Below are 27,004 nucleotides of genomic sequence, written 5' to 3' on the forward strand. Positions count from 1 at the left end.
TTGCAAGGCCAGAGGATACAAGGGCAATATATTTTTTAAAATGTATTTCTATATACTTTAAAATTGCAAACCCACATTTAAAAACCAATTACGGTAGCAGCAAAAAATGAAGTCATCCTGGATTCAGGTGGGCCCTAAATCCAATGACTGTTAAGAGGAGAGGGTACATGGAGATGCACACAGAGAAGACAGATACGTAAAGATAGAGGCAGTGATTGGAATTATGCTGCCACAAGTCAAGTAATGCCTGGAGTCATCAGATGCTAAAAGAAGCAAGGAGGGGACTTCCCTGGCGGTCTAGTGGTTAAGACTTCACCTTCCCATGCAGGAGCTGTGGGTTCCATCCTGGTTGGGGAGCTAAGATCCCACATGCCTCACAGCCAAAAAACAAAAACATAAAACAGAAGCCATATTGTAACAAATCCAATAAGGACTTTAAAAAAAAAAAAAATCCACATTCCCCCCCCCCCAAAAATCTTAAAGTAAGGAGGAATTCTTCCCTAGAGCCTTCACAGGGATCGTGGCCCTACTGACACCTTGATTTCATACTTCTTGCCTCCAGAGCTGCAAAAAAATAAACTCCTCTTCTTAAGCCACCCAGTCTCTGGTACTTTGTTGTGGCAGCCCTAGCAAACTAATACAGTAATTCATTGTGGAAAGGACAATCTTTTCAACAAATGGCTCTGGAAAAATTGGATATCCATATAGGTAAAAAAATGAACCATGACCCTTACTTCACACCATGAAAAAAATTCAAAATGGGTCATGGACCTATAAACATAAGAGCTAAAAGTACAAAACTTGCTGAAGAAAAATAAGAAAAAGATCTTCGTGACTTTGGGTTAATATCCGTAAAGTTCCTGGAATATTAAAAACACTATCAATAAGCCATGAAAACAAACTTCCTCTTGTGCATACAGAAAAGCCTGTCTGGTCAGAGAATCCCCAGCTTAAGTCAGGGGTGATGGAGGAGGAGGGGGAGAATTGAAAGCATGGAGGCCCAACTTATAGTAAAAAGCAAAGTGGGTTACTAAGGAGAATGAACTTTCAGTGCAGAATAGAACCACCAATGGCTGCATTTGAGAGAGTCTGGGAACGTTCTGAGAGATAAAATGGGAGTTGGCGTCATCTGTTGTGCGACGCAGCATGAGAAAGGGAGGGAGAGACAAATTGGGAAAGATGATTTTAAGGAGTTCTCATATGTTTGAGTATAAGCCCATTTTGCCATTTTCTAAGAGCCTAGAAAAGACCCAAATCGATTTTCAATGACTTTCTAATGATGTTGCACTGAGACGGGTCCAGCTTTATCCAGATCTATTAATACTAAATAAATATAATGACACCTTCTCTGAAGCCCAGACCACCTCCCTTGAAGTTTTAGTATTGTAGTGCCATTATTATGACACGCCATGTGGTAAAGTTGACCCTGTGTATATCTATCTCCCCTACCAGATTACAAACATGCCCTTTGAAGGTAGCACTTGCGTCTTATTCTTATCTTTGTGTCCTGCTCCATATCCATCTTCCACTCAGTGAATCTGAGACCAAGTAGATGTTCAAAAAATAGTGTGAAATGAATGCATGAGTGATGGATGAATGGAATTTAACTTAAAGAGCAATTTCTTTAGCAACATCTATGACAGCAGTGTCTTCTCCCCCACCGCCTGATGGACTCTGAGGGACCACGTCTGTCCTGGTCCTCACTTTATCCCCAGCATTTGCACTATGCTAAGCACATCATAAGCGTTGGAATAATCACTGTATCCTCTAGAAAGGATTTCAGCGCATCAGGAATGGAAGAAAGCAAAACAATCCAAAGCAAAACGGAAGTGAGCTGCCTGGGCGAGGCTGTCGTACTCGGTGGGCAGTAAAGAACAGGAATCCCCAGGCGAACCCTGGGAACCGCGGGTGAGTGCAGGCGCCTTCCTCTCCTCCGAGACGATAGGTGGCGCTGTGGCCGGCCGCGGCCCCCGGTTCTGCGCGGCGCCGCTCTCTGGACGGGGTGGGGAGTTGGCAGAAGGACCTGCGGCGGGTCAGCTTCGGCCGCCGCTCTGGCCTGGTCTACCCCAGCGGCTGACTGATCGCTCAGTGCGGCACCATGGGGAAGCGGGACAATAGGGTGGTGAGTACCCGGTGGGGAAAGCAATGCGGCGGCGCGGGGCACGGCGGCAGGAGAGCGGGACCCCTCGCTCTTCCCGGCTGGGCCTGAGAGTCAGCGGCGGCGCTGGGACCTCAAACCAGGAGACCCAGCACCCCTCCCCGCTCCGGCCCCAGACGCGCGTGCGCCGCGCACGAAGTTGGCGCCTTCGGCTTCCCCGCTCTCTTTTCTCTTCTCTCTAGTCTCCCTTTCCTCTACACCCCGTCAACCCTGCCGCACCCTGTGGTAGTGTTCTCTGGCATCCTTCCCTTCCGCACTCGGGCCAGCAGTGCCCAGTTTCTAGAGCTCTGGGGTCCCCTGCACCCTCCTGTAAGTAAGTCCAAAGTCTGAGGCCCGTGGAGGTGCTGGGACTCGCCCCCCACGCACCGCGACCGGGATCGCGCACCCAGGTGGGACGGAGGCCATGGACGTGGTCCCTCCACCCGGTGGCCTGCAGGGCGCCCAGTTCTAGCAGCAGTCGGGCTCGCATTTGAGAACCAGGATCAAAGCATTTGGCTTCGGGCCCCAGTGTCCAGCGCTACCTGGCACCTAGTAGGCTCTGTAAAGGAACGAATGGCCTGGTAATGTTCACTCTGGAGTCAGGCCCAGACTGGAATGTCACTTCTGGTCCCTCGGGAGTTGGGGGACCTAGGATAAGTTGCTTTTCTTCTTTGAGCCTCAGTTTCTTCATCTGTAAGAGGGGATCATTGTTGCCCATAACTTTGCAGAATAGTTGAGAGTGCAAAAGGCAAGGTGGCCAGGCGAGTGCTTGGCATGAAGGTTATTCTAGTAAATGAGATAAAAGAGATGCAGAAGTACCTAATAGCAGAAAGAGTAAGAAATATCTGTAAGTAAGAAATTCGAGGTTCTGAGGGCATTTTGACAGGCGGAGATGGGAGGAAGGCATTCTAGGTGGCTACTAGCTTGGTGTGGACAGCCCAGGTTATGAATCAGTTTGAATGGGCTTTAAACAGAAGGGATTAGCAGTAAGCTTAGGTTGCAGCCTTACAGTTCCTAGGCTTGGCAATGATAGAGTTTTAAACCACTGAGCAGCAAAATGAAAAAAAATAAATGTCGTTGAAGCTACTGTACTAAATTTAGTGAACTAGCTTTTTAAAAATTAAGCGATTATTTCCTTTGGGGTTGGGGGTGGGGGGAGATGGGGCAAGGTACTAAAAGAGCTTCACTTTTATGAAATATTTCTTGTCTTCAAAACGTTTGTTTTAATTTTATTTAGTCTTCATAATCAAAGATGTCTAGGAACCACAGTGGTGAACTTTGATTACAAGGTTGAGGAATGTTCTTTTCTCTTGCTTTCCTGGCTGTAAGTCAGACCTTGTGGTATTCTGATTCTCATAGAGTTGAAATGGTGTTCTCCTGGAGCATCCTTAGGTTTAAGGTGTTAAGAGTGTTTGGGCTCTTTAATGACCTTAGGCCTTAAATGCTTAGAAATTACTGGACCTTGGGTACAGTTTTCATGCAGAGACCTAAGATGTTTTGTTTTACTGGCAAAAGGTGTTGGTTTACACATACTTTTAAAGCATTTGAAAACGTTTCCAAATTAGTTTCATTTACTAGAGCATTTTGATAATTCCGAGCTCTACTTATTACTTGGTATGTTGTCTTGGCCCGTGGTGGTTCTGGTAACATTTTATATGCACTTCAAAGGTTGTGGAAAGGAAAACAGGAAATTAAGAGGTAGAAGACACAGATCTTCTCATTCAGTCTCCTCATTGCAATGGAGGAGGAGATGGAACTGTTTAAACTGGGACCAAAAAAAAACCTTGGGTCATCTGATAACTTAGTTGTGGCCTCTCCTGTTGCGGAGCACAGGCTCCGGACGCGCAGGCTCAGCGGGCCTAGCCGCTCCGCGGCATGTGGGATCTTCCCGGACCGGGGCACGAACCTGTGTCCCCTGCATCGGCAGGCGGACTATCCACCACTGCGCCACCAGGGAAGCCCATAACTCTTGATTTTAATTAAAATGAACATGTGCCTCTGAAAATAATGGCTTTTTTTTCTTTTTACATTGATGATAAAAATCATGGTTTTAGAGATGACAGAATTGCTTTCTAAAATGCCATAAATTTCAGGTTGAAGTTTTTGTAAAAATAGGCTTTACTTTTTAGAGCTGTTTTGGTCTCAAGGCAAAATTGAGTAGAAAGTAGAGAGTTCCCATATGCTCCCTGCCCATAGACATGCTCAGCTTTCCCTACTTTCAACTCCCACACCTGAGGGGAACATTTGTTACAGTCAAGGAGCTTACATTGACACATCATTTTCACCTGAAATCCTTAGTTTACATTAGGGCTCACTCTTGGTATTGTACGTTCTTGAACAGCTTTTATTTATTTTTTCACTGAACATTTTAATTCTTGAGATTTGTAAAGGGCACTTTAATTTGTGATGGCCACCCTTTGTGCCCATTGTTTTCCAGAAGTTTCCTTCGTGTTCTTTTCTGTTACTAAAACAGATATATCCTCTAGATAAAAATAGGTAATCAAAGTAGCAAATGAAATTCTGCGCATTTTGTCCTTAGCAGTTTCACTGCATTGCTTTTTTCCTAGCTGCCCACTTATATATTCCCTTGAGCTCAATTTGCCATCCTAAGTTTCAAAGACAAATTGTTTTCTGTTACCCAAACTCACAGCAGCAGTTTGGAGCCACAGGCAGTTCTAGTTACATATGAGTATGAGTGTTTGCTTTAAAAGGGCATAGTATTTAAAGTGATTGTCATAGACATTTTAAGAAATTGCAGTTTCTTTATTTTGATTGATGCCCAGCCACCCACCGCCTAATGTTAGAAGCATTATTTTTCACACTTACGCATAATAAGTGAAAGAGCTTTACCTTTGTGAAATACTTTTTTGTTTTTAAAACCTTTCTGTTGTGCACAGTAAAATGAGCACTGTTGCTTAATAATTATGAGCACAGAATTTTGCAAGGAGCTTGTGAGATGCACTTCATAAATATTGCTATTATAATTGAAATAAATAATGGAGGTATTTAGAGTGGTTGAATTTTTCTCATTTTGTTTACTATTAATATTATGGCAGTGTTTGCATGTAGTATTTTTATTTTTGTTTTATAAAGGTAATGAGTTATTTTAAATTTTTTTCTCCATTGTATGAAATGATGAAAGTAGACGTCTTCCTTTACATTTTGGTGCACATGCATCAAAAACTTTTTTAAAATTTATAGCTATTTATTAAAATGGTATCTTTTTTTTTTTTAACTTGCTTTTGCTTTTCACCTGAGAAATTTTGGACATCATCTTTTTAATGGCTACATAGTATTTCATTTTGGGAATGTAATGTATTAAATTAATCTCAAATTGACAGCTATTTGGGTATTTTCAGTTTTTCCTATTTTAGTGATAACAGTTTTAACATCCTTGTATATATTTACAACTTTGAAAATAAACAGTGTTTACAGTTTTAAACTTAAAATATTTTACTATTGAGTACTGCTAAAATTATGACATGCTACCAAAGAAATGAGGTGATAGATATTATAGTTTTTAAAGTGATGATCTTAGCTTGCACATTGTACTTGCTTTTGGTTATGATGATTGTCAGTGTCATTGGTTGGGCCAGCAGCTGCTCTGTTGTGGCCTCTGTTGTCATTTCCACATGAACTGATTGAAATTCTCAGCAGAGACAGTTGAATGAAATATTTGAGGGCATAACATTTGATATAAAAAATAAGACTTTATGCCTCGGTCTTAAACGTTGCGTTTGATATCCACGTGTAGCCCTGATTCTGTCAACATCTCTGACCGTAGGAGCTCTAGCATTCATTACTGCCAGTAAGAAAATTATATTAAAGGTTTAACTTTTTCATCTCAAGTAAGTAGGCAGTATCCAGTTGAATGGAAGTAGTTCTTGGTATGTGTTGTTTATAGTGGTTTTATATTGTTTATTCTGCCAGAGTAATCTAGAAATATATAACTTATATTTGTTATGAAGGTGGGCGATTTTGTCATTTTTAAAGATATTGTTAAATAAAATACATCAGATGCTTTGGACCCTTTCACTTCTTTTCAAATGTTAGGTAATTAGGTTTAAAATCAACCTTGGTAATAGTCATTTTCAACCAAAATTCTTTTTATTTATAAAGTAGAAGAGTTTTTATAAATGTTGACTTGAATTAAATTTGGAAAGCTGAATCATAGGGTCAAGAGGTTGAGACTGAATTAAAGACCAGATTTGTGAATTCTATTTAATAAAGCAACACCTCTTTGCTAGACACTGTCGTTAACAAAGAAATATTCTGGGGCTTCCCTGGTGGCGCAGTGGTTGAGAGTCCGCCTGCTGATGCAGGGGACATGGGTTCGTGCCCTGGTCCGGGAGGATCCCACATGCCACGGAGCGGCTGGGCCCGTGAGCCATGGCCGCTGAGCCTGCGCGTCTGGAGCCTGTGCTCCGCAGCAGGAGAGGCCACAGCAGTGAGAGGGCCCACGTACTGCAAAAAAAGAAAAAAAGAAAAAAATATTCTGCTTTATTTTGTCTCAGTGTATTTTGGGGGAAAGTGTCTAAAAATGTGTTTTACTGCTATAGTAAGTGTAGTATACAGAGCGTAATATAATTTCTGTGGTTTTTTATTGTACAAAAATATGTATAACAAAGTTCACCATTTTAAGTGTATAGTTAAGTGACATTGAGTACATTCACAGTGTTGTACAACTATCACCACTGTCCATTTCCAGAACTTTTTCATCATTTCATACAAGAAGCTCTGTACCCATTACACAGTAACTCCCAGCCCCTGGTAAACTCTATTTTCTGTCTCTATGAATTTACTTATTCTAGGTACCCCACATAAGTTGAATCATACAACATTTGTCCTTTGGTGTCTGCCTTATTTCACTTAGTATGCTTTCAAGGTTCATCTGTGTTGGAGCATGTATCAGAATTTCACTCTTTTCTAAGGCTGAATAATATTCCATTGTATGTATATATCACATTTTGTTTATCCATTCTTTCATAGATGGACATTTGGGTTGTTTCTACCTTTTGGCTGTTGTGAATAATGCTGCTATGAACATGGGTGTACACGTATCTGTTTGAGCCCCTGCTTTCAATTCTTTTTCAATCCTACTTAGAGGTGGAGTTTCTGTTTAACTTTTTGAGGAATCATCAGGCTTTTCCAAAACAGCTGCACCATTTTTTATTCTCACCTGCAATGCTTAACTGTTCCAGTTTCTTCACATCCTTGACAACACTTGTTGTTTTCTGTTTTTGATAGTAGCCATTCTAACTGGGGTGAGGTGGCATCTTGTCGTTTTGATTTGCATTTCCCTAATGACTAGTGACATTGAGTATCGTTTCATGTGCATATTAAGACATTTGTACATCTTCTTTGGAGGAATGTCTAAGTCCTTAGCACATTTTTGAATTGGGTTGTTTGGGGGTTTTGTTCTTGAGTTGTAGGATTTCTTTATGCATTCTGGATATTAACCCTTGTCAGATACATGATTTGCAAATATTTTCTTCCATTCTGTGGATTGTCTTTTCAGTCTTTTGATAGTGTTCTTTGATGAACAAATGTTTTTAATTTTGATGAAGTCTTGTTTATCTATTTCTTTTGTTGCCTAGCATGATTTAATTTTTGATGTTAACAATTTGTGTATAAAATTGCTCTCAGCATGGCGCAGTATTTCCTGAGATAGAAGATATAGTAGAATAAGCAATGAATTTAGAGTTAGGTCTTCTTTAACTTCTTTGGAATCGAGTTTCTTCATTTACCATTGTGCATAATATTATTACCCTTAGAGCTTTATTGGGCTTTAGGAGAAAGCACTGTAAAGCCATCTTAGAGTAAGAGAGAGGTGTAATTATTATTTTCATCAAATCTCTGGTAAAAACACATTTTCGGTGAAAGAGCAGTATTATCTCCCAAACTTATGAGGCTTAATAGAGCATTAAATCTACTTTTTGTAATGAAAAGTTGGTTAGTCAGATTGTTCATGCTTAGTTGGACATAGTATGCATTTATAATAAAGATTGCTTAATGAGTATGCAAATGTACTTTTGTGTTTTCAGTGGTTATTTTAATGGAGTTAATTTTTGTTTTTTCCTCAAGGCCTATATGAACCCAATAGCAATGGCCAGATCAAGGGGTCCAATCCAGTCTTCAGGTCCAACGATCCAAGATTATCTGAATCGACCAAGGCCTACCTGGTATTTGTGAAACAATTTACCTATATATAAGGTTTTCATAAATTTTTTAAAGGTTATTTTTACAACTTTTATTGATTGCCGAGCAGTTGCTAGATACATAATTTTTTGAAGTGGTATTTGATATGTGCTTTGTTTTGAATGTATAAAACACATGCATGAATGTAAAGCAAACATTTGAGAACCCACCACCCAATGTAGCTAAAGCACTGCCAGGGAATCTGTTTTGTTTTGTTTTGTTATTTATTTATTTTGCGATACACGGACCTCTCACTGTTGTGGCCTCTCCCGTTGCGGAGCACAGGCTCCGGACGCATAGGCCCAGCAGCCATGGCTCACAGGCCTAGCCGCTCCGCGGCATGTGGGATCTTCCCGGACAGGGGCACGAATCCGTGTCCCCTGCATCGGCAGGTGGACTCTCAACCACTGTGCCACCAGGGAAGCCGCAGAGAATCTTTTATACCAAGCACATATTTATGTCTTAAAACAGACCTTAACCTTGAAGTGTTCTAAGCTATTTAAAATGGTAGGTTTGAATAATTTTGCCCTTCCTCGGGGTGTAACTAGGTGTTGAGAAAGATGACTTTAGACCTTGTTTCTAGTTTTATCTGCTGGCTTTTCAAAGAGTTAGGGTTTCCCACTGTAAAAGTTTTGTTTTAAATTTTTTGTTTCTTTTGCCCTTGTTGAGTGGCTCTGATTTTTTGTAAATAAAGTATCATAGCACTTACATTATTGTTTTTTAGTATGTCTTATTAAATACCCATACTCCTGAGGTAACATAAGGCAAGCTTCAGAGTTGTTAACTTTGGACTCCTTCTAAGGGCCCCTGATAGCTGGGCAACTATAGTTGAAAGTTGTATTTGCATACAACAGGGAATCCTTCCTTTGGGTTAAATAGGAAGCAAGCTGTGTCTGCCTCTTAGAATGTTCTTGAGTGCTATTGTTTATTGTTGCAGCTTACCAAAAAATAAATTATCTCAAAACAAAGTATATTTTATCTTTAAAATTGGGGAGAAGGGATGAATTTTAAAGGGGAAGTGCCTAAGCTAGTGGATTACATGTATGGTCAGAGGTCGCCAAGACAACCCTCAGGTTGGGTAAATGCTAGAAGAGCTCACAGATAGTCGTTCTCGTGGGCAAGATTTATTATGGTGAAAGGATACCAGCCATAGTCAGCAAAGGAAAACAGTGAAGTCCAGGGGAGCCTGGACGCAGGCTTCCAAGGCTGCTTCTGTGGAGTCATACAGGATGCGTTTCATTTCCTTAGCAATGAGTTGTGATAGCACATGTAAGGTATTGCCAACCAGTGTGATTCAGTGTGTCCAGCTTATTTATTGGCAACTGATCCGCCTCTGCCTGTCAGGTGCCAAAATTCCAGACTTCCAGAAGGAATGAAGGTGTTCATATAAACTATATTATTTGTATAGACAGGCACAGTAAGCCACTCTTATCAGGGGGTGGTACCAAAATCTAAGTTCCCAGATGCCAGCCAGGGCTACTCGTTCTTAAAAGCAGGTACATTATAAAATGGGTGATTTAGTAATAGACTATAGTAATTCAGTCATATAGACCTTAACTCACCCTAACACTGAAACTACTAGCTTTGTGACCTTAGGCAGATTTTCTTACCTTCCTCAAGTTTCAGCTTCTTTATCTCTAAAATGGGGGTAATAATACTACCTTTTCTCACAGGATTGTTGTGAGGATTAAAGGAAGATGTATTTAAAGCAGTGCCTGTTGTATGGAAGTGCTCAAATGTTTGGTGTGTTAGTTCTTATAATCTGTGTTTAGAAGGGAAGTGACTAGTGTTATCTGATAGGCTTTATTATGATAATTGATTTACAAGGACGTGAACAAAGAAATTTAAAATGTAGCAGCACTGGAACTAGAATGGAGGTTTATTAAGATATTAAGAAAAATTTATTTATGAAATTTTTGTTGCCTTGTTTATAAGCATCCGTCTCGAATTTGAATAGCTTGAAAACTTACTTGTACATTCTATTTTCTTAAGGGAAGAAGTGAAAGAACAACTAGAAAAGAAAAAGAAAGGCTCCAAGGCATTGGCTGAATTTGAAGAAAAGATGAATGAGGTTTGTAAATTGTGCCTTTAAAAAATAATCTTTTTTCTTATAATAAAAAAAATGAAATCATTTTTTTTAATAAACCAAGAGTTTGGGCCTAGCTCTTTAGGTTAAGGGTGCTCTGTATTGTAGAAGTGTTCTTGTTATATTGAATACGGTTTGTATATGTTTGATTTCTTAAAAAAAGAAATAGAGAAAAGCCATCTTACAGTAATTTAAATCATCTTAAGTTTTCTAAATGTTAGGTTCTTCCTTCTCTCCCCTTATCCCCAGGTCCCCATCTTACCCTGGGATTTCCATGGTGATGTTTGCTTGTTTTGATTACAAACATATATGTAGTATTTCAGCCACAGTATAGATTAATTCAACTTTTACTGTCTGGAAAGAGAATCTAACCACCGTTGTTAAAAAGAAAAAAGTTCTCAGCCTCAGTAATAATACCTACTCTTCCTTTCAATATACAGTAAAGAGCTCCCACCTCATAATATCCTCTTTGAAAGGAGCTCGTAGAGGCTCCTTTGGTGACAGGGTAAAGGATTCTGGCACCTGCAGTATCTTTTAACTGTAATTAGAGGCTGAGATGAGAGCGAGGTAGTAGAGGATGGAAGGAAGAAAGTAGTGGCTGTCTCTCTATGTTTAGGTGTATTAGAAGGAGATAGGTAGCCTCTAATGTGTTTATAACTTTTCTGCAGAACTGGAAGAAAGAACTAGAAAAACACAGGGAGAAATTATTAAGTGGAAGTGAGAGCTCATCCAGAAAAAGACAGGTAATGCCATTTTTTAGTTTATTGCTATTCTTAACCTCAGAGTTGGGTTTTCATAATAATGCTGTGTACTACTATTAATAGATACATTTGAAAACACCACCTTATTTAGATTTGTACTTGTATTTGTTTGCTTTTAGAGAAAGAAAAAAGAAAAGAAGAAATCTGGTAGGGTGAGCAAAAGTTTTCCATTTTTCTAAATGTTATAATCAAGAGCCTACAAAAAAAGTAAGAATAATTGATATAACCTGTATGCTAACTCTAGATAAGTCAAGGAACCTGGAGGTCCTTTGGTAGTTACGGGTGGTTTTGTTCTATTAGTGATAATAAAAGAAAGGTGCCAACCTCCTTATAACCTAGTAACTCCTTCATTACTATTAAAGAGGGAAAATTGATTACTGTTGCTACATCTGTTGTTACTTTGTGTGTGTGTCTGTGTGTGTGTATGTCTGTGTTTGTGAGGGAATGTGAGATTTGACATTTTAGTATTTAAGTCATGAATATGGCATCTGTTTCTCAGACACTAGATTCATTTCGTTAAGTATTTGAGAGACTTAGTAAAAGAAAAAAATTCCTGCATCTCACAAGCTTTAATTGTTTTGTGCTTGGTCAAGTATTCATCTTCTTCTTCATCAAGCTCTGATTCTTCCAGCAGTTCTTCAGATTCTGAAGATGAGGTAATGTTTGCCTGTAATGATTCATGAAATAATATCTCTGATATCTTTAATGACAAGTGGAAGAAACCCATTATGAAATATCTGTTAAAAATGTTTACTTCCAGTTTTTGATTAATCATCCATAACTGAGAGCGCTGATATGAATAAATAACTAGGTATTTAAATATTGGTAAATGTGTTCTTTAGATTCCTAAATTTGTCTTTTTCATTTAAAAATATTAGCAGAAGAAATGGATTTAAAAATCAAAAATTCTGTTTTAGCTAAGAATTACATGTGACTCATCACTTAACATTTTTTAATAAAATAAAGTGATGTAAGTTACATTTTAAATATTAAGTAAAACATATTTACACTCTGGTCCTTTCATTAAGTTTTGTTCATTGATTAAGTTTTGATGTTAATAAAATGCAACGATTATATTTTTGAAACAGAAAGCAAATATTTCTGAAATGTTTCATGTAGGATAAGAGACAAGGAAAAAGGAAAAAGAAAAAGAAGAGCCGTTCACATAAATCTTCTGAAAGTTCCATGTCAGAAACTGAATCAGACAGTAAGGTAAAATCATTTAAATGAGCAATATTTTGGATAGCAGACATTTAATTAGGTTCTTCTTTTAGTTCTTCCTGTCTTAAATTGCTCTCAGTTTAGAAATGTGATACTGTTTTTGTACTTTGATGCTCTGTGTCACTTAATTGATGTACTTAATAATATTGTACATAGGGCATTTAATTGTTCTCTAAGTACTTTGACATATAGGTCTCCACATGTCAGCATCTTTATGACAGCTTTATGATAAAGCGTGGCAGACATTATTTTTCCCATCTACATAAAAAATTTGTAGTGCAGATGAAAACATCTTGCTTAAATTCATACGGATCGTATTAGAATTGGAAGTTGAATCTATCTTCTGATATCTGATCCAGTGTCCTTTTTACTGTACTGTACCTAAATCTGTTCTGTACTATCCAGAATTATCAGATACAATTAACTCTCAAACATTAGTGGTCATAAGAAATACATGCAGGTTATAATAAAAATGTGGATTCCTGGGCCCTATCTCCAGAGTCTGATTTAGTGAGTCCGATTAGGATCAGAAGTCTACATTTTAAACAAATGGTCCCTAGGATTCTGTTGCAGTGCTGTCCATGGGCCACAATTTGACGAGCACTGTCCTGGGGTCCCAGGAGAACAAAGCAACTATTGATATATGGCTGTATGGCAGATATCTACTTGCCCTACTGAGACTTCTTTTGATAAAATGCCTGGCATATATAAAGTATTCAGTAGATGTTGGTTTTGTTTTTTAAAGCCGAAGAGCCAGTCTAATGATACTGATAGCTAACATTTATAGAATGCCTACTATAGATTGAGCCCAGTTCTAAGCACTTGACTTGTTAACTCAATCCTCTCAACACCCCTATGAAGTAGTTTTTTGTATATCCCACTTTATGGATAAGGAAGGCTCAGAGAGGTTAACAGCTAGCACTGAGCGATTCAAAAGTAGAAATTCTTGCCTCCCCACTTTATAAGGAAGAGTGGGGAAATCAGATTGATGTCTGAGCATGGTGTGAATTAGAACTTCAGTGCATATGATCACTACAGGTAAAAATAAGCAATAGCATAAAGTCTTATTTTAAAATAAACCCTGTGGTTATACAGATAACGTCCGTTGTTTTAGGTGTACAGAGATTTGATATACAGCCAGATAAATGAAGAAGTCTCATTCCCTCATAAGCACATATATACACAACCTGTATTTCTCCCGTATTTTCAGAGTAAAATTCTGGAAGTAAACTTTTTTCAATCATAGAGTAAATCACTTTTTTGGTATTTTTGTTCCTTCTGTCATAATGCTGTATCTTTCACATTTAAAATTGATATATTTATTTGTTTAGGATAGTTTAAAAAAGAAGAAGAAGTCAAAGGATGCAACTGAGAAAGAAAAGGTAATTTATATTTTACAGTGCCTTAAGATACTTCATTTACTTCAAGAATTGCTTCAAAAAATTAACATTAAAGCATTCCCCTTTTTACCTTAAAAGATTTCTTTTGCTTATTGAGTTCATTTTTGAATGTAAAAGATCAGAAGAAGCTTCCTGCAGAGAATTTGAGTTTGTATAGATAAATATATTATCTCAGTTTAAAATTCAAAATAATGAAGATTCTAAACATTTCCTTTGTTTCCTCAAGTCATTTTAAAGAAGGTCCTTTTAATGAAAGAACATGGACTTCTGTTTCAAATTGAGTGTACCATAGCTAAATTTGAAAAATTTTTTCTACTGTAAGTAGATGTTTTATCTTCATTTATAGCTTATCTATACTTAATGCTTAATTTATCCCTACCTAAGTTTCTGGTTTACATTTTTAAATCTTTCTGATTATTAAAAATAAAAGCCTAAAGAAAGCAACTACTAATAAAAGGAAAATAAAGACCAGTGTCACTGTATTTTATTCAGTCTTTGTATATCATTTCTTAAAAATTGAGGTGAAATTCACATAATATGCTATTAACCATCTTTAAATTACAGTTTGGTAGTATTTAGTGTATGTACAGTGTTGGGCATTGATCACCTCTCTAGTTTCAAAACTTTTTCATCGGGCTTCCTTGGTGGCACAGTGGTTGAGAGTCCGCCTGCCAATGCAGGGGACACGGGTTCGTGCCCTGGTCCGGGAAGATCCCACATGCCGCGGAGCGGCTGGGCCCGTGAGCCATGGCCGCTGAGCCTGCGCATCCCGAGCCTGTGCTTCACAACAGGAGAGGCCACAACAGTGAGAGGCCCGCGTACTGCAAAAAAAAAAAAGAAAGAAAAAAACTTTTTCATCATTCCATTAAAAACAACCCATAGTCACTAAGTAATCAGTTTCCTTCTCCCCACCCACCCCCAATCCCATGATAGCCTCTAATCTGCTTTATGTCTATGGATTTGTGTATTCTCGATATATCATATAAAGGCAGTCATACTATATGTGACCTTTTGTGACTGGCTTCTTTCACTTAGTGTAATGTTTTCGAGGTTCATTCACGTTGTAGCATGTATCAGTACTTCATTCCTTTTTATGAATGCATATAATATTCCATTGTATGTATATAGCACAATTTGTTTATCCATTCATTCATTGATGGACATTTGAGTTGTTTGTACCTTTTGGCTAATGTGAATAATGCTGCTTTAAATATGCATGTTTCTGTATGGACGTATATTTTCATTTCTCTGGGGTATATACCTAGACATGTTTTGGGTTTTTTTTAATCAGTTTGCAAATAAAAATGCATTAACACACTAAAAAAAGAAACCATATTGACAGAGTTGGTTTAATTAATTCCAAGGATTCAAGGATAAGAAATTTATTAATATAACTTGCCATATTAACTGGTCAAAGGAAAGAAACCGTGTGATTATTTTAATAGTTGCCAATAGGGTGTGATATAATTTCAACAGAACTTCCTGATTTTTCAAAACCATTATAAAATAAGAATAATTGGTTACTTTCATGTTTTAAAAAAAAATTGTAAAACTAAAAACTGGCAATTTGCAAACATGAAATACTAAAACAACTGCACTGTGATTTTTGAAGTACTTCAAGATATACAAAGTATAGAGTAATATACACATATATAAAAGATAACCCATATGTATACCAACTAGAATTAACAGATGGTTTACATTTTGTCATATTTGCTTCAGGTCTTGTTTTATGGGAGAAAAAGAAGTCCCAGGCACTTTCTCCTTCCTTAGAGACAGCTGTTTCTGAAATTACTGTGCCTCCTTCCCATCCATATTTATACACTTATTAACATAAGTATGTGTTCAGAAATAACTTAGAGTATTTTGTATTTTCAGAAGGGTGTCACCATGTTTCCTCTGAAGCTTGTTTTTTTCTCTCAAAATTACTGTTGGCATTTATCCTTGTTGATATTCTCAAGTTTGTTTCTTTGGCTTATAATATTCCGTTATTTTAACTCACCACAACTTGTATCTCCATTCTCCTGTTTGTGGACATCTAGGTTATTTTCATTCTTCAGTAATGCAAACAGTGCTGCAATGGCTATTTGTTATCCATTTCTCCTTTTCCTTAAGTTGTCATTAATTTTCTGAGGTATACCTGGGAGTATAACTTCTAGGTCCTAGGATATACATACGTTTCACTTGTCTACATTTTGCTTACCAAAGTGCTTGTTATTAATTTACATTCCTACTAGTAATGTATGACAGTACCCTTGTTCCTCATACATACTTGTCACGCTATGAGACCTCCCTTTTTGCCAGTTCAGTGTGTAGAGATGTTTGAGCCCCTTTATTTGTTTATTAGCCATTCAGATTTCATTTTCTGTGAATTGCCTATTCATGGTCTTTGCCCGTTTTTCTGTTTGATTGTTATTAATCTTTCTGATTCATAAGAGTTATATACTTTGGATGCTAATCTTTCAGACAGGTAGTTAACATCTTTTGGTCTATGGCTTCTGTTAATCCTGTTTAGGGTGTCTGTTATAATCTTACATGGTTTTAATTTTCAGTTATATGTATCAGTCATTAGTTTTAGCTCCATTTTTATTTTAAATTGTTCTGAAAGTGCTAGGCAATGGAATACCTAATTAGAAAATATAGTGGAAGAAAATATTTCATTTATGATGGTAACAAAAAATATATAGGAAAATCTTAAAGAAGTGAGCAGGACTTATTTGAAGAAAACTATACAGATCTATTCAGAAACGTGAAAATTTAATAAATGTTCCTGGGTATGACTTGCTCTGCTAAAAGTTAAAACATTTTTCATATGCTTTGATGAAAACAATGTGGTATGATCCAGGAGTAGAAAAACAGTGGAACAGTGTAGAGGCCAGGTAAAAATTTGTAAGTATTTGTGGAATTTAATATATGATAGAGGTGGCATTTCTTGGACCAAAATGACTAGCCATTTGGAAAATATACAGTTGAGCACTCCTTAAGGCCAAATATATTCCAGATAAGTGAAAATTCTAAATGTATGAAAATGCAACTAGAGAAAGACATGGGTGAGTATAACATTGGTATGGGAAAGGCCTTTACCTCAAATCTCATGAACTTCTGACCACATAATTCAAATTCTGAATGGCAAAAAAGACATATAGGTTATAAAAAATAAGCTGTGAACGAAGTTTAAATATAATGAACAGACTAAGAAACACTACTAGGAATACATAAGACAAAAACTTGATCTTCAGTAATTAAGGGAAAGAGAATACCTCACATACACATAAAAATAGGTAAAATACATGTTGAGGCAATTTTTAAAGAAAATATGAACTCTATTCTAATAATCTGAGATTGATATGGCTGATAAAAGAATCTGACGAAGAGGCTTTTTGGTGAAAAGTGTGATTCATAAATGAATGAAATAAACAATTTTGAGGGTTATGGGAGAGTGAGAAAATCATTTGGTTGAAGGCGGCTTTGGTCTTTGATTTAGTCATTATTGTTAAAGATTTTGCCCTCACATACCCTTTACTATATTTCAACTTTGTTTTTAATAGCGAGGAACTCATATGCCTGCCCTCCAGAAGGAGATGGGTTAAGTAAATTGTGGTATCTACTTTCAGTGGTATATACTTTCGGGGAATGTCAAAGGCAGCCAAAAATGATGGTGTAGTTGGCATGGAAAGATACTGTTGGGTGAGAAGAGTGGGTTCCAAACAAGTATTTATGTAAAATTGTACATACACAGAGATGTTTCCCAAAATCCCTGTAGCGGGATTTTGGTGAATTTTCTTAAAATGAACATTTATAATTTCTACCAAAATAATAAAGCTGTTTGCAGAAACAAATCACCTGTAATCTACCACATATATCATCACTGTTAATTTCTTTTCTTGTTTGTTTATATCTTCAAAATTGGGTTCATGCTATGTAAAAGTTTTATGTCATTTTTTTATGTGTAAGATTAACTGGTAAGCATTTTTTCCTTTGTGCGGTTTTGTTTTTGTTGTTATGAACTACTTCATACGTACTGATGAAGCATATAGAAAAAATAAAATGACAACCAGCATATTCACTATGCAGCTTTAATAAATCTTAACATTTTGTCATATTTGTTTCAGATGTTTTCAGAATGTTTTATTTCTTTTTTTTTTTGGTACTTTATTTTTTAATTTATTTTATTTTATTTTTTGGCTGCATTGGGTCTTCGTTGCTGCACGTGGGCTTTTCTCTTGTTGCGGCGAGCGGGGGCTGCTCTTCGTGGTGGCAGGCTTCTCATTGTGGTGGCTTCTCTTGTTGGGAGCACAGACTCTAGGTGCACGGGCTTCAGTAGTTGTGGCACACGAGCTCAGAAACTGTGGCTCGCGGCTCTAGAGTGCAGGCTCAGTAGCTGTGCCACAGTAGCTGTGGCACATTGGTTGCTCTGCAGCATGTAGGATCTTCCCAGACCAGGGATCGAACCTGTGTCCCCTGCGTTGGCAGGCAGATCCTCAACCACTGCACCACCAGGGAAGTTCCCAGAATGTTTTATTTCTTTAAAAATGTTTTATTTCTTAAAATATGTACTTAAGCCCCTAAGTACTCCTCCCCAGAATTATACATTTTCTTATCATTAAATACTTAGAGATGAAGTTTTGTTTTGTTTTTTAATGTGAATTTAACACTTTAAATGCACTAAGAGAACTACGGTGCAGAGACCTTTTTAGGGCATCACAAATAATTACCTGTTGATTTTCTTTTCTGTAGCACTAGGCCTGTCTGATCCAACCCAGGCTAGAAACAAAAAGAATTAAACTGCAAAGGACCCAAATCTTATACCATATGTTTTCCTTAACTCTTTAAAACTTCAACATGTAATAATTAAAGAAAATAAGGAGGATATTACATCTAAATGGATGTATAGGTATTTCTTCTCAAGTTATTTAATAAAAGCATTGCTTTATTGGAATTAGAAACTGATTGCTGATAATTGTCACCAATTTTAGACGTTTCTAAAATGAAAATGGATAATTTTTGTGATAATTGGGAAAATTCTTAAATAGAACTTAAAAACTTAAAATTCGTGTGGCATTGTATTATATCTCAGTCGGCATACATGTATTTATTTTTCATAGGACATTAAAGGACTCAGCAAAAAAAGAAAGATGTATCCTGAAGATAAACCTTTATCATCTGAGTCCCTGTCAGAATCAGATTATACTGAGGAGGTAAGTCTATAATCAAATCCATTTTCTTTACTTTAAAATATTTAGTTACTTGATTTAATAAATACGAATTAGTAAAAAAAATCTTCATAAGATATTTGATTTACTCACTTTTCTATGTAAAAGAGACGCCATTTCAGAGTAAGTTTTGTATTTTTACAGAAGATAGTAATATGGCTTTTATTTTGAGAATCATATTCCCAGATACCTTTCCAATCTGAGATCTTTTATTTTTACTCTTCTAATGTTTTCTTTTTACTACCATTTTGATGACATGAAAGATACTGTATAGCATGTACCATATTAAAACCCAAGCATTCCCTTGTTTTTGTTTGGCGCTACTCTGGTTTTTTTTTTTTTTTTTTTTTTTTGCGGTACGCAAGCCTCTCACTGTTGTGGCCTCTCCCGTTGCGGAGCACAGGCTCCGGACGCTCAGGCTCAGCGGCCGTGGCTCACGGGCCCAGCCTCTTCGCAGCATGTGGGATCTTCCCGGACTGGGGCACGAACTCGCGTCCCCTGCATCGGCAGGCGGACTCTCAACCACTGCGCCACCAGGAAAGCCCCGGCTACTCTTTATGGAGTAGAAAAGTGATATGGTGGAGCAGAAATGTTGACATGACCTCAGTTTTCCTATCCATAAAATGAGGGAGTAGAATTAGGTAATCTGTACAGTCCTTTTCAGCTCTAATATCCCTGTCTTAGATTTTGTATTCTCTTGGAATTAGAGTCCATTCTTAGTTAATTTTAGGTTTATAAGTTATCTTTGAAGTATTTCTCTGCTTGGACTTGATTTCCTTATTTGTAAAATAGGACCTCTTGTCCCCATGTGTAGCAATATTTTGTAATACTCCTTTAATGAAGTTTGTAGCTAATATAGGCTACCTGTACACATTTTTATATTAGTGTCCCCTAAAGAAATAAAAATGAATATAAGAGAATAATATATAATTTGATAAAATTATATTTCTATGCATAAGTACTTGCGCCTAATAACACTAGAAGACATAAAGTATTAAGCTGTGACAAAATTCAGGCTGTAGCAGGTACGTTGACCTATGCCCTTCAAAAGCTGTACAATAGCATTGTCACCAATGACATTTTCCAAAATGGTGGACAATTCCCAGTAAAGCTCTGAATGAAACAAAATACAGTCTTCCCTCTATTTATATGATATAGCTATTCTGGGACATCCACTGTACTGTCATCCTTCGATATCTGCAGGGAATTTGTTCCAGGACCCCTGTGGATACCAAAGTTCACAGGTGCTCAAGTCTCTTACATAAAATGGCGTAGTATTTGCATCTAACCCATGCACATCCTCCCATACGCTTTAAATTATCTCTAGAGTACATCTAATACCGAATACAATGTAAATGCTATATAAATAGTTGCTGGCATGTGACAGAGTCAAGTTTTGCTTTTTGAAACTTTCTGCAATTTTTTTTTCCCCAAATATTTTTGATCCATGGTTGGTTGAATCCATGGGTGCTGAACACACGGATACGGAGGGCCGACTGTATCTTAAAACCCAGTACAAAATACTTTGTGTTCATATTGTAATAAACTTAGATTTTATATTATAATTGGGTCCATTATATGAATGTTAAGCAGGCGATTCTAAAGTTATGTCCAGGCTCCCTGGATATCTCCTGATGGCACTCCCTGTCCTGGCCCCACCCCCTCAGTCACTGAGATGACAAGAATAACCACCAGAAACAAGGATTGCGTTCTCCAAGTTCTTTCAGGAGAGAGCTACCACTTCTATTGAAAGTTAATAGTCTTTAATGCTTCTGTATTCTATTCCTTCAGTCTATTTTAGTTTATTTGTGCTATTCTTAGTTACATTTTCATGTACTTAACATACGGTAACCTAGCAGATAAACCAGACAATTCAATATTTCGGCAATTTTTGTGCTTTAATATTGTATTAATTATGTTTGTCTTAATATAAAATATGTTACATTTGGATTTAACATTAATACACATCAGCTTTAGCAACTTTGAATTTAACGTAAATCCAGTGTATCACACTTTAAAATATTGAAATAACATTAATGGGGTAATAATTGTTACTTGAAAAGATTTTTATCAGTTCATTGATACTGAGTACACTATATATATAAAGCCACCATTCGTTAAACACCATAGGTAAGAGAAACACCTACTGTATTCCAGGCATTTCCCCTTGAGGGTGGATATTACCTACATTTTACAAAGACGATGAAACTGAGGGTAGTACATAGCAGAGGTAGGGTTCAGAGTTTGGTCTGTTTTATTTCAGAGCCCATGTATTTTATCTACTGTACCTCACTGCTGTTTTTAGGTGGTGAAAGAAAATCTAAGAGAAGCCCTCTAGAGATTTAATTTTCTTTCCTTTAAATGTTTTTCATTGAATCTTCATTGTGATATAATAGAGGTTTGAGGTACAATAAGGCATTTAAAATGTTTTTTGATTGTCAAAAAAAGGTTTTTTACATAAAGGTATATTAGTGAATGAAAAAAATGCCTTGGAAATTACATATTTATCTTCTCCACAAAAATTTTAATTTTGTAGATACGAGCAAAAAAGAAGAAAAGCAGTGAAGAACGAGAAAAAACAACAGCAAGTATCACTTATGTTTTTACATGACAACAGTATAGCTGTTTTTAATATAAAATTAGTCATTGTAAAGCATGATTACACTTACTATAACTAAATAAATACTTATTGGGAAAGATATGGTGTTCAGCAGCTTCACGTAATGGGTTGGAGAAAATTAAATTGGCTCAGAAGAAAGGAAGCATATCCTGATAGCAAACATCTCTGTTTCATTTTCAGTATTTTACTGTTAGAAATGTAAGCTTAAACTATTGTTTGACTTTCTTAAGCTGTAACAGGAAGTATGAGAGTCAAGTATGGTGATTCCCTCCATCTTCGATAGTAGATACTCCCAAATCTGCCAAACCTGGTAATAATAGAAAAAGGCTCATGAAGCACACGCTGCAATGAAAAATAAGCAGGAATGTTACAACATAAATGATTCACTAATAAAGATGATTCTTTCAATCATTTTTAAAGCCAGCTCTGCTATCATGCAGGTTGAGAAGTAGAAAGAGGAGAATAGGAAAGTGGAAGTGGTATCCAATGAGAAGCAGACCAACCTAGAGAAAGTCTGTAGCAAATTATCAAGGAGAAATGCAGATCATATCAGCAAAGTAATTTAGGAGCACCCACATAAGTGTGGGCTATGGCCTTTGAAGGCATTTTCTTAGGGAGGAGTAAAAGAAAAATGAGAACAGCATCATTTGTAGGTTTGAGAGTAACTGCCCCTTCCCAGAATGTCCCTGACTCTTAAAACGAGGGTCCTTCTCTGAGAAGGTTCACCTGATAATGTGTGATTCGGAAATAACATTTTATATGCTTCAAGACCAAGGAGACATTTAAGAGACATTTTTCCTGAGTGGGAAAATAACTTGGGTGAAGACTGCATCTTTGGTTCAGATTATTAAGACATAAAGTTAATTTTGGATAATTCTAATTTATATTTGCCTACTTTACTGTTTCATGCATTCAGCTAGCATGTATTTATTATGCTTCTCTATGCAGGCACTGTTCTGTCTTGGTAGAGCTGTTATAATGGAGTACGAGATAGATAAGAGTGTGACAAATGAGAGGCTGACTCAGGGAGAGAAAGCCTCTTTGAGGACGTAAAATTAAGCTGAAATCTGATTTACAAAAAAGAGCCAACCATTAGAAGATGAAAGATAGAACATCCTAGACAGAGAGAAGAGCTCAGGACCTATGGTGGGAGTGAGCTTGATATGTTTGAAGAAGTGAAAAAAGGTAGGCTTGGCTTACACGTAGTAGATAAAGAGGATAGCATATAATGAGGTTGGGAAGTAAGCAGAGACCATCTCACAGAGCACACTATTTAGGTTTTAATCAAAGCAAACAGGTAACCTAAATCAACTTTACATTTTAAAAACATTTTGGCAGAAGTGATGACTGGACCTAAATGAGGAATGCTGTTGTTTGTATTACAGTGGTAGTGATGGAGATGGACTGGCATGATGGATTTGAGATATGTTTTGGCCTTAGGTGGTAGGACTTGCTTGGTGCTTCAGGGGTGGAGAGTGGAGTTAAAGAGTAGAGTCAAAGATAGTTTAGATTGTTTGGCTTAAACAATATGATGAATTAGTGGTGCCATGCACTAAGATGGTTGAGAAAGGATTCAGAGGGAAAAATTAAGCATTTTTAATAGCTAGCATGGTAGAGCTAGTAATAAGGCACTTGCAGTCTTGAGTTTAGAGCATAGGACTGCATATAAAGATTTGGTCTGTTAAGTGGTATTTAAAGCACGTTACTGGGAGAGCATGTGGAAGAGAAGGGAAGGAAGCCCACAAAGGTTGAGCAGAGGAAGAAGAACCAGCAAACAAGGTCTTTGTGATAGAAGGAAAGCAGCAGAGTGAGGTGTCATGGAAGCCAAGAAGAAAAGTGTTTTAAGAACAGAGTGGCCAACTATCCTTTTATGAAAAAGTAACCTATACCCAAAACTTATTTTTAAAAGCCCAGATATAAGATTTTGGACTCTCTAAAAGTCCCTGCATACCTGGGCTCGTAATGAAAAGAACAGTGAAAGTTTGTTAGTGTCACAAAGTGGTAGAGGCCTTAGGGAAGGCGGAGGGATGGAAGTTCTAATAGATAAGGAGATGGAGAGGAAGTTTTATTTTTGCCACCCTTAAATTAAGGCTCTTGCCTTTTCTTTTTACTTCTCCTGAATATCAACAACTAGTATATTATTTGATACTACATTTCCACATATCTGTTTCTAAAATTTCTGCCTTCTCTTTTACATCAGAAAGTCAAGAGAGTCAGGGTTCAGCAGAATTCTAGCTTCCTTTGTCTAGTCACAGTATGACTACTTTTACTAGGCCTCAGTGGTGTTTTCCTCTAAAAACCAAGCGTCCATTTTTCTAAGCTAACTATACTTTTCAACTGTACGTCAGCATTTTGTACCAGATAGTTGTTAACTTAATAATTAAAGTAGCGCTACCAGTCTAAGCAGTACCTAATACCTGTTCCTATTTACTTAAAAGTAGCAGGTTTAATGTATTCTCTAAAAGTTATCATTTTACAAACAATTGTGTTTTGCTGTGGTATGACGATTCCTTTGCAGTAACTAAAATGATTTCACCTTTAAAAATTAGATAACATGAAGTATAACAGTTGATACCATAATCCAGTTGAATTTATTTTCTACAGGAAATTTTGTTAGAAGCTACATTAATGTGCTACTGACCTAGAGTTTTCCTTATCTTTTGAAACTTGACAAGCACTCTCTTAGTCCTCATACAATATTATTGAGACTTTTCGAGAAATGTTTTCAGTAGCTTACTTGTTTGTGTGGATTGTTAGGAATAACTGTACATAGTAGATTAGAAGTACCATGGTGAAGTTGTTGTTTTTAATTTGTAGATTTTCATGTAGCTATGTCTAACATGGAACTATCTTTTCAGGAAAAAACAAAAAAGAAAAAGAAGCATAAGAAACACAGTAAGAAGAAGAAAAAGAAGGCTGCTAGTTCAAGTCCTGACTCACCATAACATTAAGAAGAATCAGGATTCACTTATAAAGAAAGTGCAATGTCTAAGGAAATATCAACTGTGAAAATTATGACATATTTACTAAAATGCATGAATTTTCTTGTTTTTAGAATTATTCCTGGACTATCAGTAGCCACTCAGATGCCGCTGTGTGAAAGGGCCATAATTGTTGCCTGCTGCTTGAACATCTGTTTTTTTCTCATCCAGTGCTTTATAACTGGGAGATAACACACCGCAGTCATACTAGTGGTTAAGATATTTGGGAATAAAGTTAATATTTTTGACTAGAAGTATCTAATGATAAATCAACAGAAACTGAATCTGGATACATCATTAAGATGTAATCAGACATGACCAGATGACTCTAGTTAACATTTCTGAAGTAGGGATTACGTTGATGTTTCAAAATCCTTACTCTGTAGATAAGCGTATTTTAATTTTTTCCCCTTGTATACTTTTGTTTACCTGGGGAAGGAGCTTTTAGGGGTGGGGGTGGGGTTTGATATCACTTCAGCTAGCAGAATAGCGTGCCTTTATCCTCACACATCTTATTTTTGTGGACACAGTAGCCATGCTTCATGGGGAGGTCAGGGCCGGGTATGGCAGTCTTGCCCTTTACTGAGCTTAGTGACATCGTTGGACTCTGTCGTATGCTACTTTGAGTGAACCAGAGAAATAGCCTTTTGCAGCATGAGAATGCCCCAAAAGCTCTGGGATTTACCTCCACTTCAATAATACTGAATGTTTTTTAGCATTAGAATGTGTTATAACATTTGAACTAATTTTGACTACACTTTGGCTTTGAAAAGGAATCATTTCAAATGACACTGGTACTTTTTGAACTTGATAGCTAAAGATTCTAAAATGCATGTTTTATACTGTTAGGTTTTAACCAGTCAGGAAAATTTTATGTAATCAGTGATAGTTCCTTTATTTTTTGTATGAGTTTTGTTTAGGCTGTAATGTTTAGCTTTTTATTAACTCCTTATTCTTGCTATTCTAAATTCCTTACTGTGTTTAACAGCATACTTGCCAAGATATTTAGCATGTAAAAAGCAGGTTTTTGGTTTTTTTTTTTTTTTTTTTAACAGCTTCATATTGAAGCTGAGACTTAACCATAAATAAGTTGAGTGACAGGCCTGGTATGCTGTGTCTTGTTACACAAAACTATTGCCAGAATCTTAGTAAATATAACGTTTTAAAGGTTTGTCTTTGTATATTCACAATGGATTATGACAAGTTAAATTTAAGTGAGAATTACATATTTGCTTTTCCTGTGTCATATTTTACTAAGATTTTGTGCCTCATGTCTCCTGCTGAATTGTTTACTAGTAATGTTAAAAAGAATTGATAAATCATTTTCACTTTACATTTTTATATAATCAGGTAACATGAAATATAATTTGATGTACAATTTTGCCTGTTACAGAGGGTGTGCTAATTATAGTGGTATATGCACAAAACATTTTGGCATGACAAACTGAATAAATAGCTATTTTACTTAAAAATAGCTGTGTTCTTATCAGCTCCCTTTGAGTCTCAAGTTATAAAGATTAAGGAACACTACTAGGTGTTAAGTGCTAGGTGGATAAGTCATGTCCCCAAGTTTTTAGCCATAAAATATAATACATTTCTTGGTAAATTTTCCTAAATTTTACGCTTAAAGCTTCATAATATTTCCTAATAAAAGAAATCTATAAGCTCTTGAGTACACAGCAAGTTTGGGAGACATTTTTTATCCAAAAAGAAGTTCCTCAGAATTGTTCGTGAAAATGCTAAAAGATAAGGTTATCAGGTTATCTGTTAATCAGTTTTGCCATGACATAAAAGTGTACCTTTGCAGACTGGTCCAGTATATGATGATTGTGTCCCACTAGAAGCAGCAGTTCATTTTATTAAACTGGAAAAGAAGGTGATTTGGCAAAAATTGTATTCTTTCCAGGTTGTGTTGACTGCCTGGGAAACACCTTTTTCATTATTCTTCTTGTGGTAGCCTTAACAGTTTTCTAATAAGGTATACAAAGAAAATTTGACCAGGTGATATTATGTGCAAGTTAATAACATCTCTTTCTCCACCAAACCACCCTTTTACTTGAACAATTATATACTAATTTTATAAACACAAAGCATGTTATTTGGATAATGATGCCAAGGTAACTGCAACAAAATTGATGAATGTCTGAGTAGGAAAATTGAATTTATACCTGGTGCTATCTTTTTCTGGTGGTTTTGGATTCCTTGGGTTGCCCTTAGTATGTTTAGGTGTTTTAAATACCCTAAGAGTGTCTTGAATTTATTTTATCCAGAGTATAGATTCGTATTCCTCCAGTCAAGATGTGTTAAAAGCCTATTGCCTAATTTTCTTTAATTTTACAGAGAACAATAGACTAGCCACTAAGAACAGTTATTAAAAATTGTCAGTT

The 27,004-nt window shown here is 36.7% G+C and overlaps 1 protein-coding gene across 1 annotated transcript; it reads left to right on the forward strand.

Moving 5' to 3' along the window:
• Positions 1 to 2,006: 2,006 nt before the first annotated feature.
• FAM133B (family with sequence similarity 133 member B) lies at positions 2,007 to 26,089 on the forward strand. The gene is made up of 11 exons (XM_065884141.1): positions 2,007 to 2,122; positions 8,222 to 8,319; positions 10,328 to 10,406; positions 11,090 to 11,164; positions 11,302 to 11,334; positions 11,776 to 11,838; positions 12,302 to 12,394; positions 13,735 to 13,785; positions 18,909 to 19,001; positions 21,553 to 21,600; positions 24,495 to 26,089. The coding sequence occupies exons 1-11, from the start codon at positions 2,099 to 2,101 to the stop codon at positions 24,579 to 24,581; spliced, it is 744 nt and encodes a 247-aa protein (XP_065740213.1). The 5' UTR covers positions 2,007 to 2,098; the 3' UTR covers positions 24,582 to 26,089.
• The last annotated feature ends 915 nt before the right edge of the window (positions 26,090 to 27,004 follow it).

Source organism: Phocoena phocoena, chromosome 9, assembly GCF_963924675.1.
Source record: "Phocoena phocoena chromosome 9, mPhoPho1.1, whole genome shotgun sequence".
NCBI classification, from domain to species: Eukaryota; Metazoa; Chordata; class Mammalia; order Artiodactyla; family Phocoenidae; genus Phocoena; species Phocoena phocoena.

What these genes read in the sequence shown, in the direction of transcription:
- FAM133B (XM_065884141.1), top strand. Translation starts at nt 2,099, where the DNA reads ATGGGGAAGCGGGACAATAGGGTG. An exon ending in AAACTGAATCAGACAGTAAG is followed by an intron (nt 12,395 to 13,734) that starts GTAAAATCATTT and finishes TTATTTGTTTAG; the next exon opens with GATAGTTTAAAAAAGAAGAA. An exon ending in AAGAACGAGAAAAAACAACA is followed by an intron (nt 21,601 to 24,494) that starts GCAAGTATCACT and finishes CTATCTTTTCAG; the next exon opens with GAAAAAACAAAAAAGAAAAA.